Source organism: Octodon degus, unplaced genomic scaffold (genome assembly GCF_000260255.1).
Source record: "Octodon degus isolate 3935 unplaced genomic scaffold, OctDeg1.0 scaffold00059, whole genome shotgun sequence".
Taxonomy (NCBI): Eukaryota; Metazoa; Chordata; class Mammalia; order Rodentia; family Octodontidae; genus Octodon; species Octodon degus.
In genome coordinates, this window is record NW_004524635.1 from 11,327,001 (window position 1) to 11,337,941 (window position 10,941).

The following is a 10,941-nucleotide window of genomic DNA, read 5'->3' on the forward strand; positions in this document are numbered from 1 at the left end:
TTTTTTTTTTTTTTTTTATTACTTCTGACCCTATTATTTCAGAGATTTCAGGTGTGTGCTTTCCAATTTCTTCTCTGCTGTTGTCTCCTGCATTTGTTCTGGGTGGGCCCGGGGCCTGAGAATGCATTTTGTTCCTTCTCTTTGTCATTTTGTATAGCACTGTCTTCTGATCTTTGGTGTAGAACTTTGGTAGTTATTACCTTAGCAACAGGTCCAGATCTACCCAGTTCAAACGTGTCCAGGTGGGTGTGGCTTGGGTCTGGCTGCTGTGCGCCACTTCTTCCTGCTACAGCCCTTGGAAGTGAACCCACTATTCCACTCTGGCAAGATGTTCTGCTCCTGGATCAGCTGAGTGGGTCTTGCTTCTAGCCTCTCTGCAGGGAGTTCTGCCGCAGGGTTCCATACCAGGCCTGTCTGATGGAGGAAGTTCTACACACGCCAGGCCTGCCCAGTGGCTGGAGTGAGGTCCATAGGGCCCTGGGCAGTCACACACACACACTTGTACTCCCTCTTTGGATAGGCTTGATCACTGAGGCATTACCTTGTCCCCAGACCTATTCTTTAAATAACCCATTAATCTGTCAACATACTAAGCCTGGAAAGAATTGATCCATTCTGGAGGGTGGAGTCCCCTTGACCTTGGAAAGGTCTCATCTCTTAATTCCTAACAGTGATGATTAAATCTCATCATGAGTTTCGGTGGAAGTACTCAAATCATCACATCATGGAGCCTCGGGTCATTGGAATCATACACTACTTGTTCTTTTATGTCTGGCTTATTCCTTTAATGTCATGTCTTCAAAATGCACCTAACTGTAAGGAACTGTGGGAGGCAGAGCCAACCCAAGACCACCAGACTTAAATATAGATGACATGGCCTGGAATTTATTGTGACTGGGTACAGGCAGACAGAAGGCAAAAAGGCTGCCTGTAGGGAGCAAAGGGAAGCAGGCTTTTGTTTCGTAGGGCTTGAAGAAGGCATTGGACATTAGACAGGAAGATCTTAGTAGACCTGAGTGCTCAAAAGTCCCTAGATGTCTCATGCCTCGGAGGGTGAGGTCATTGAGGTGTCTGGCATAAATGGTTGAGTATCTTCTGATACCCTGGTGTTTGGAAGATACCATGCTCCATCTTGCCTTTTGACAACGTCCTGCGTTTGCTGAGAGTGCTGAGCTGGGAATAATGTCCTCACTGGCAGACAGCTTGGGCACTGGGAAAGTCATGTTGAATCGAACGTTCTCGTAGCATGTTCATAACCTCACACCTCTTCATGGCCAACTCTTCTCATAGACGTAGCACCACATCTTAAGCTGACTTGTGTGCTATGGTCCTGGAGAGGACCACATCTCGAGGACCACATCTCATTTTAATATGCACAGTTTACCCACCTGTCAAAAATTCCCATCTCTTTGGGGCGAATCACTCCATCAAAAACTCCTGTGGTAAGATGGAAGCTATGTGGCCTGACCTGTCTTGCCCCCCACTTCACTGCCAGATGCTAGCAGAACACCTCGCACACAGCCAGCACCCAACAATCGCCTGTCGAATTGTACCCAGGATCCTTCTGTAACCATTCCTTTCTTATTTTAATTCACTACTATTAAAAATATTTTTAAGGTAATTATAGATGCATTTTGACACCGAACATCTCATGCAACCCAACCCAGCAACTCCACATATCCATTTCCCTGGACTGCAAATACCAGTCTTAGTTGATCTGTGTTTGCCCACTTTCTTCACAGAAGTCAAAGATTATGAGCCTCCGTTTGGTTCCAAAGTACGGGAGCACCCTTGTGTGGAGAGCATGAAGGATAATGTATTAAGAGACAGAGGGCGACCAGAAATTCCCAGCTTCTGGCTTAACCACCAGGTAAGGAGTAATGACAGCTGAAGGGTGAATAACATTCATCTGAAATGGTCTCTTAGGTAAGAGAGAATTTGTGGATCCTGGGCTTAAATCTGAAGCTACATTCTGTCATGTTCTATGGCCCAGTTAGGGTTTGTTTATGAAGAAAATTTCATTAAAGTGGATGCCCCTATTGTTATAAGTTGCAACCAGAAGATATATAACTCACAAATAAATGAGTGAGAAGGCATTGGCAAGGGCATGGGTCCCAGCATCCAAAGTCTTTTGGTTCTGGCTTAAAATACCATACTTGCAGCCTCTACTCTTGCTCCCTGTGCCTTAACATCAGGAGTTCAAGTGCATTCCTTCTGATTCCAGCTGATTTTCTCTGGGATTCTCCAGCTCGGGGAAAAAATCCTAGGCAACTGTGGAACAGGCAAGGTTGTTAGCCAGAATTGAGAAATGAGTATATGATGCAGTTCAGTGTCCAGGCTGTGCACATGGAGTTGCAAGAGGCCAATGATGGAAGGGTCAGTGAAGGACAGGGACACTGTAGGGCACATTCTGGTGACTTCTTATATTTTCTCAAGAAATGGAAGCTCAGATAGCTCCTAGCAGAGGGGTGGCTTGAACTTCAGGGAATCCTTTCAGAGTCATTGCTCTTTTTATTATTATTATTATTATTTATTTTTATTTTTATTTTTATTTATGTATGTATTTATTTATGTTTGTGGAACCGGGGATTGAACTCAGGCCCTTGTGATTGCCAGGCAAACGTTTATTCTACTGAGCTATTATCCAGCCCCTTTTCAGAGTCATTGCTTTGGAAGTCCTGGATGAGAGCAGCAGTCAGAGAATAAGAAGCAAACAGGCTTTTGTGAGTAAGAAAGCATTGGCCATGTGTGACGCACCCAAGAAAGGGCCCTTTTGGAAGAATGAGAGAGAGCAGCATGCCTCACGGACAGAACATCTCTTTTTGCTCTAACGAATGAATTCCCTCATCTCTGAAGACTGATGCTAAGTCATAGGCTTTCCTAACAGCAAGGCAAATTCAGATGAAGAAATGGAAACAACAAATCAGGCTCAGATGGCAAAAGAGCAGAAAGCTTTGTCAGGGCCGGCCCTGTCCATGAGTCCACTTTGGCAGACCAACCTTCATAAAATCAGAGTGAGGCAGACCCAGACTGCAGAAGGTCAGTACCTTCTCTAGGATGTCAAGCAACTTAACTTTGTCTCTAAAAATCCAACACTGGTTGCAGAAACTGTGGAATCAGAAGGTGCTATGCTGGTTAGTTCTTTCAGACTTGCTGCTTCCTTTGCTGCATGGTTCTTATAATGAAATCATTATTCTTAATGATAAAATTCTGGAAAGAATTTGCATAATACATTTTTTCTCTTAATGAGATTTGTTGCCCTATTGATTTCAAGTTAATGTTTAATATTTAATTGAATTTACTGCCTGTAATTACAGTGCCAGAATAAAATAAATGTTCCTCGTGTACCAGCAGTAACACTCTATTCCTAACAGGCCCATCAATCTATACCATCAATTAGGTGAATTATGCAATGAATTCAGCATCAAGAACTCATGGGGCAGAGAGGAAGTGAGAATGGTTCCTGTGTATGTTGTGAAGGTTGTTAGTATTGAAAGACAAGAACTAGATCTTCAGGGCAGTGTGAGGGTATTTCTGTGGCACCTCAGCCCCCCGAGCGACAGGTTACCATGGACAAGGTTAATGCTTCTAATGGATGGAGCTCACTTTATTTCCATCTCCCACCTCTTGTCTACTATATTTTCAAAAAGGATTTGAAACAGTAACAAGTATGTTTGTAATGCAAAATAAAAATTGAGGCAGAGAGAGAGAACTCTTGCCACCTTCCTCTGTAGTGTGTCCCAGATGGGCTCACTGGACTGGGGCCTATGAGAGGTAGGAGGAACCCCATGAAATGACTCACAGGCAAGTACAGGTGACACACAAAACAGGTGTGATACTGGGACTTATGCTGTTGAATGGCATCCTTGCCAGCTCTTTTGAGCAGCTGTTGAATCTTCCATGGAACTTATGCAATCAGACAGGGTCTGAGGAGGTTTTCCTAAAGAGGAGATGAGATCTCAAACTCAGCCAGGACAGGTTGTTGAACTAAGGTCACAGACCAGCTTTTCAGGATGTGCTGGTAAGATGCATAGGGAACATGTATCAAGCTGAGTAAGAAAGGGAGAGGAAGTGAAAAGAGGCTTCAGCTTGAAGAGCTGAAGGGAGCGTAACTGTGATGGCAAAGATTGAATTGGCTCATCAGGACAGGAAGGAAGCAGCTTTTATGGGGTAGCTGGGGGGTCCTGGGATGGTTGATCATTATCCCTGCTCTGGTTTTGCAAGAAGGCTTTGAAGAAGTCCTTGTAGCCTGAGGGAGTGATCTGTTCTCCATGGGATGACTACTGCTGCTTGAAGTGGTCTCAGTTTAGCAGAAGCCATCAGTTCACAGTGACCAAGTGATAGGACCTGGCCCTAGTATAACCTGCTGAATGATTATGGTGGTCATCTACTATGGCTGAAGCCCTTAAAACAACAGCTCATCTTCCTAGAGACCACGTCCCCACTTATCCAACCCAGTCTAGAGTGCAGTTTCTTTTCACCTTTCCTGCCGCCACAGGGAAGGCCCCAATCAGCTCCTCAGATATTTCTAAATGTCCCCCTCACACTGCACCCCTAAAAGAAGTCCATAGAAGCCCAGCTTTCTTTGTCTCAGGCCAGAGGATAGACCAGACCCATCTGCCCTTGATCCTCTCCATATCTTTGGAGTTAATAGAGGCTTCTTTTATCTTTCCTCTTTCTTTACAGCACCTTGGAAAAACCTATCACCAAGGTGAATGAAACTCAGGGTAAGGACTGGAGGGGTCTAGGTGAGCATTGGTAGTTGAAAGTCCCTGTAAATTTCTTATGTTAATGTCCTCAGTCTTGAAAGGGGATGAGATAACATATGTAAATTTAGGGCTAGTCAGCATTGCATTGCTGGCTTTTAGATGCCCTCCCCACATGATTACCATGCCTACCTGCAGAACTGAGCAAGGATCTGGCTCAAAGTTTTTTTTTCCATAATTTTATTGAGATACAAATAGCAATGAGACAGTTTCAAATCAAATTGGTAGGACAGTTTCAATAATTAACACACTGCATACTCTCTTCCTAGTGGTTATTTGCTGTACAAGATGCGGACATGATATCCTATTTACAAACACTATTAGAACAAATCACTCTATTCATTACAAGAATGTAACTATATATCTATCCTAACCATTTTGAATACACAGATACAAAATGGACATTCATCTGTATCCCCTTTTTTGTTTAGTTCTGTTGTTTGAATATTGGTGTGTTAACTCAGCAAAATATTCTAAAAAGAGTCCAGCAGTCCATAATAGTTTTGGGTCTTCCAGTTGACTGGCAATGTCAGAAATTGTTGACCTGAGTCCCCTATAGCTCAACATAACACCATGGCTTTACTTCTTATACTTCGTTTTTATACTTAACCATACTGCTGGATGGTTAAGACCATAATAAAGCAAGACCTATGCAACAAGAATTGTATCTTTTGGATCTGATAAGGTCAGTGAAATCCCCTCAGGATTTATCCTGAAATCCTGTACCTCAGATTGTAGATCCTTTGTCAGTGTCAGCCATGTAGATAAGTCATGGCCATTGTTTGACCAATGTGCTCTCTGTGAAAGCCTGAGAGAATCTCTCCATGTGACTCTCCTTAGGCACACTCTACATCATTGATCACTTTCCTCTTTGGCCCCATAATCTCCTTGATCAGAAAATTTGGGACACTACTGAGTTATGTGACGTTACAGTACAAGTTCTCATATGTTGGGAGTCTTAATTGACCTTGGAAGGCTAGGGCCAAAATGTTGGCTTTCCTTGCAGCCCTCCTTTTTCTCTAATTTTGGTCTGCAAACTTAGGTTGTTAACCCTCCAGAAGAGAAGCTTATTGTTATTACCATACAACCTAGGCTGTTAAGCTTAACTTCACTATCTGTCTGAATATCAAACATCTTAGGCATAACATGGAACAGTATTTTTCATCAAGTATTGATATGTTGAACTTTAAGTCACTACAGAATATGATGAAAATACATTTAAAAAAATAAAATATATTTTAAAAATAGGCATAAAGAATCATATAATTCTTATGTTTACACATAAGCTCAAAGTTTTAAAGACACAAAGGAGAGAGATTCAAAATAAATGTCAACTTTTACACTGGATTTAGTTATTAGTTAGGCATCGGTTGGCCCAAATGATTTTTCAGCAAAGTCCTTGACAACATCAGAAGACAACACAAATCAAACTCTTAATGAGTAGCAAGTTAAGGATCCATGACCTCACCCAATCTTTGTCCCTGTGGTTGTCTCCTGACTACCTTATTTAGACTTCACAAAATAAGAGAAGGGTCTGTTCTTGTATACTCCTGAGTTGGAGGGTTCAGGTTTATATAATCCAGCTCTGGAAAAGGCAAAACCAAGGAGACAGTAAAAAGGCAAGGGAAACAGGCTGAGTGAGGATGCACAGGCTGAGCACGGGTAATTTCTCAGGCAGAGAAATTTCTGTATTAGTCTGTAGGGGCTGATACATGTCATCACACATTTGCTAGAATCCATAACACACACAATGGACCAACCCTAATCTCACAGAGGACTTTGATGAATAATGACTGACAGTGCCCTTTGCACATCTCTTCCACCACAGGGCATCCAGATGGTGTGTGAGACACTGACTGAGTGCTGGGACCACGACCCAGAGGCTCGTCTTACAGCCCAGTGCGTGGCCGAACGCTTCAGTGAGCTGGAGCACCTGGACAGACTCTCCAGGCGGAGCTGCTCTGAAGAGAAGATTCCTGAAGATGGCTCGCTGAACACTACCAAATAGCTCTTCTGGGGCAGGCAAGGCCCAGTCCAAAGAGCCGCCCCTCTCACCAAAGAACAGAGGCAGCAGGAAACTGACTCTGAACTGATGCTTCCTGGAAAAGTGAGGGTCACTCCCTCCTGATAAGCTGTGTAAGGAGTGGAAACAGCAGCAGTAGGGACAGATGACAGAAAGCATTCTGTGCCTTTGACTTCGTCATGGGATAAGCTGTGTTAGCACTTCCTCAGGAAATGAGATTGATTTTTACAATAGCCAATAACATTTGCACTTTATTAATGCTTGTATATAAATATGGAATAGCTATGTTTTATATATATATATATCTATATATATATATGTCTATATATCTATAGCCATATTCTGAAAAGAGACAAGGAAAATGATTAGATATTCCCAAGAAATTGGTTTTATTGGAGAGCTCCAGAACCTGGCAGAGAGGGCAGGAATTCATTACAGCATTAGCACTTGACAATCATGCATGCGATGAGTCTCTGGCCATTTTACAGGAGACAACTCTGCAGCAGGACAGTGATCCCTGTCTCAGAGCCATGCTGCACATGCTTTTGCAATAGCAATTCCTTTCTTGATAGTTTATTTTCTGGCTACAGAGAAGGTATAATGGCACTGTTTGGAGACCAGTATTTCTGGGGGTCCTGTGTGCCTTGGTTTCTCCTGGACTTTTCACTTAGTTTCCAAGCCCCACATCTGTTTTGTGAACCTTTTTCCTCAACTGAATTCACAAGCTCAGCCCCAGCTAATAGCATGCTTAAGTCTCATCTTTTCCCTTCACAGGCAGTGGAATAATCAGAAAGACACAGTTCCCCATCTGTGAAGTTGCTACAGCATCTGCTAATACGACTGTTCTTTCAAATTTTTTTCACTGCACCAATGTTACTACTGTCCACTCCTGCCCGCCCCAGGCCTTCATCCTTTCCTAAAATGGAAAATCTCCCCAACTGGGGGGCGCACTGTGCTTAAACTTTTTGTCACCCTTGGCCCGAGTCTGCAGTTTCTGTGCAAACACTAATGTGATCCATCTTCCTGGGTTCTTGAATACTCAAAGCACATTCTGGCCTGGTGGAAAGGATTTAAACCATACAGTTCCCCCGCTGTCCAGACTGTAATCCTCCAGACATTCTGTACAAATGTTTTGCTTGATCAACACAGTGTTTAAAAAAAAGTTGAGCCACTTTTTAAATATTTGGAGATTTTGCAGAAAAATCTGGACCCTAGATAAGGATAGCAAATGGTTTCCAGGTCTCCAGACCACATTGTTTACAAAATGAAGGCAGAGACTTACTTCAAAAGCTGCTTCACTTCTCAGTGTAAACATTTGTGCTTTCCACTGCCTAGCCCCAACCCTTTCCAAAGTCCCATGGAGGAAACATACCTTCCAGCTTTCCTTCTGTGGCTGTTTAAGAGGACTTCACCTATCTTATCTGGTGGTAAAAGTTCACCTTCTCTTGGATTAAAGGGGACCTCCTCTGTATGCGTCTCATTAACCAAATCTCTTGTTTATATGCTAAGAATTTTCCTTTATGCCTTAGGGATAAAAAGCCTTACCTCCAAGAAGCTTTCCTCATGGCTACAGATCTCTGTGTCAGGTTAGCCTGCCCAGCCTTTGCAGAAATTACTCTTGAGGACTTGAATGTCGGAAGACGTCGGAGTTCTGTTTCCAGTTATGCAATCTGGGTCCATATGGAAAGGAGCAAAGGATGAGCTTTAATACTCCATAGGAAACTTGTTAACATGCAAACAAGAGTTAATGCTGAAAGCAGCTTTTTTTAAATGTTTCTTGAAACTACTTATTTTTCACCAAATAGGAATATTAAAGGAGGAGTGTCAGGAGCCATGTCAGGTCTGTTTCGAATGTGGAAGGTCTTATCTCATTGAGGTTTTATGTTGTATGCTGAGCTGGGGATGGAATTTCTAGGCACCCTTCTCACGGTGGTGGGTGAGAGAAGTAGGGGGCGTTTCACAGTGCCATGGGAGCACCCAGAAATTCCACTTGCACCTTAGGACTTGTTGATGCCATCCCAAAGGGCTGTTGCTCATTGACCTCTAGTGGTGAATTGCTAGAATACTGGTCCATCCATGCGTCCAAGATTCAAGAGTGTTCCCACTTCCTGGTCATCATCAGCAGAAACTGGAATGTAATGTCAGATAATACTGTGGCTTGTTTTGTCTATGTTTTTTTTTTTTCTAACGGAAGAAAAAAAAAAGACCAAGGAATAGCATTCTATAGTTCCTAAAAGTACTGACTTATGTTCACTACTATGCACAAAGAAAAAGTTCTATTCTTTTATGGAACACTTCATTCAGCTGGACTTGTATTAAGATAGGAATGTGAAAGCTAACTACTCTTTTTATATCAAAAATCTCAAGCACTTATTTTCATTCTATGCATTGTTTGTCTTTTATATAAATAAAATGTTTATTAGATTGAATAAAGCAAACGTCCTCAGGTGAGCTTCCTGCCTCCCATTCTCGTTCCTACTAGTTAAGCCCATTTGCCTAGCTTGATTACTCTGAAAGTTATGAGGAAAGGGGACAAATTCTCTACAAAGTTGTATTTATTGTTCTCTTCCAAAGAATGCCTCCAGAAGCTTACTTATATGAGACAAAGCAATAGCTCCTGAAGCAGCTACACTTGCTCTTTAGCTTTGTGTCCTTGTGTGTGCTTGCATGATCTCGTTCCTGTTCCCAGGAGCTCTGTTTATCCACATAGCTCTTTCTTCTAGGGATTCCCATGAGAAGACTGCTTCAGAGAGTGAGCACCTCCATGTATTCCTTTTATTCTTCATGCGAGCAGACCATCAGTTGTTTTCGACTGTGGTCCTGTGATGTATTTTGCCCCTGTTCTCTTCTTCTAGGTACTGTATTCCATGTGTGTTTTTAGTTGATTTATCTCAGTGGAAGATGAATGTGCCCTAAGAAGCTGACTACAGGTCATTCCTTCAAGGGTTTCCTGTAACAAAGCAGATGATGTTTTCTGACTGTACTTGAAGCTCCCTGTTTTGGAAGCTGAGGGAATTTGTGGCTCCTTCAGAGTTATCAACGAGGTTCTAAATAGTGTTTATTGGGGTTTTCCCCCTCAGAAATGGTAATACTTTGTGTTGAATAGTTCTTTGTTGAGAAAGGAGGTTGTGCCGTGCGTTGTCAGGTCTTTGGCAGCATCCTTGGCTTCTGCCCACTAGAAGTCAGTATCATGCAGCCCCAGAGTGACAAGCAAAAATGTCTCCACACATTGCCAAATGTCCCCTAGGGAATAAAATCCCTCATCACTGAAAATCACTGAGTTCTGTGTTAGTTGCAGTTACAACAAGCAGCAGTGTAGCAGTGACATGGTATAGTGGTAATGTGCTCTTCTCCATTTACCATCTATGTAATCGAGTCAGCTTACTTACCTTCCCATGCCTCCACCATCATGAGTAAGAGATTTTACAAGGTACATCCTTTACACAGAAGACATACTCTTGTGGTAAGCAGTGCATACAAGGCTTTGTAGTTGTGTCTTGAACTAGGAAAGCCTTCAGAACATGTTGACCTGTACTAAATTGGCTTAATAGATACCCAGAGTTGCTTTTGCAAAGAGGCACAGTTTTAGGTAAATTCTAGAGAGTAGTAATAATAACAAGAAGGAAAATAGGCATGTTCTATAGGCCTATTGGCCAGGAAAACCAATGTGTGGGTGTTGACAACATGAGAAGAATGCTCAGTCACTGATACTAAATTTCATCTTCCACTTGCTCCATAAGAAAGTTATGCCCATTTCACAGATTCTCAGAGAGCTCAAATAAGAAGCTCAGGTTTTAAGAAAGTCCTCCTGGACCTCATTGCCACCTGGAGGAGTCCACATTTATAATCACAGAGAAAAGTTATTGGAATCAAAATGAGCATTTACAATCTCCCATTTCCAGTGCATCCTATGGGGAAAATAAAGACACTAAAGCACAGTTGTAGTTCTGGGGAACCAAGAAGGTCCTAAGTGTAGCTAGAATGATGGCTAACCAGAACAAAGGCTCCAACCTAGCACAAGGTTCAATTAATTTGTGAAGAAAGGAGTAGTTGGGGAAGAGTGACCCTGAGGATGGCAAGAAGTAGGTGGGTGCTGTGAGCTGGGCTAGGGAGGAGGCCTGAAATCACTTCTGCAATATTCAGAGAGAGATA

The 10,941-nt window shown here is 42.6% G+C and overlaps 1 protein-coding gene across 2 annotated transcripts in view; it reads left to right on the forward strand.

Moving 5' to 3' along the window:
- Tgfbr2 (transforming growth factor beta receptor 2) overlaps positions 1 to 9,240 on the forward strand; it is a 90,038-nt gene extending 80,798 nt beyond the window's left edge. For both annotated transcript variants that reach the window (XM_023718521.1, XM_004634214.2), the window contains exons 6-7: positions 1,743 to 1,870; positions 6,595 to 9,240. In XM_023718521.1, the coding sequence (XP_023574289.1) occupies positions 1,743 to 1,870; positions 6,595 to 6,774 (308 nt within the window). In that variant the 3' untranslated portion in view covers positions 6,775 to 9,240. The remainder of the gene's footprint in view (positions 1 to 1,742; positions 1,871 to 6,594) is intronic.
- Positions 9,241 to 10,941: the final 1,701 nt, after the last annotated feature.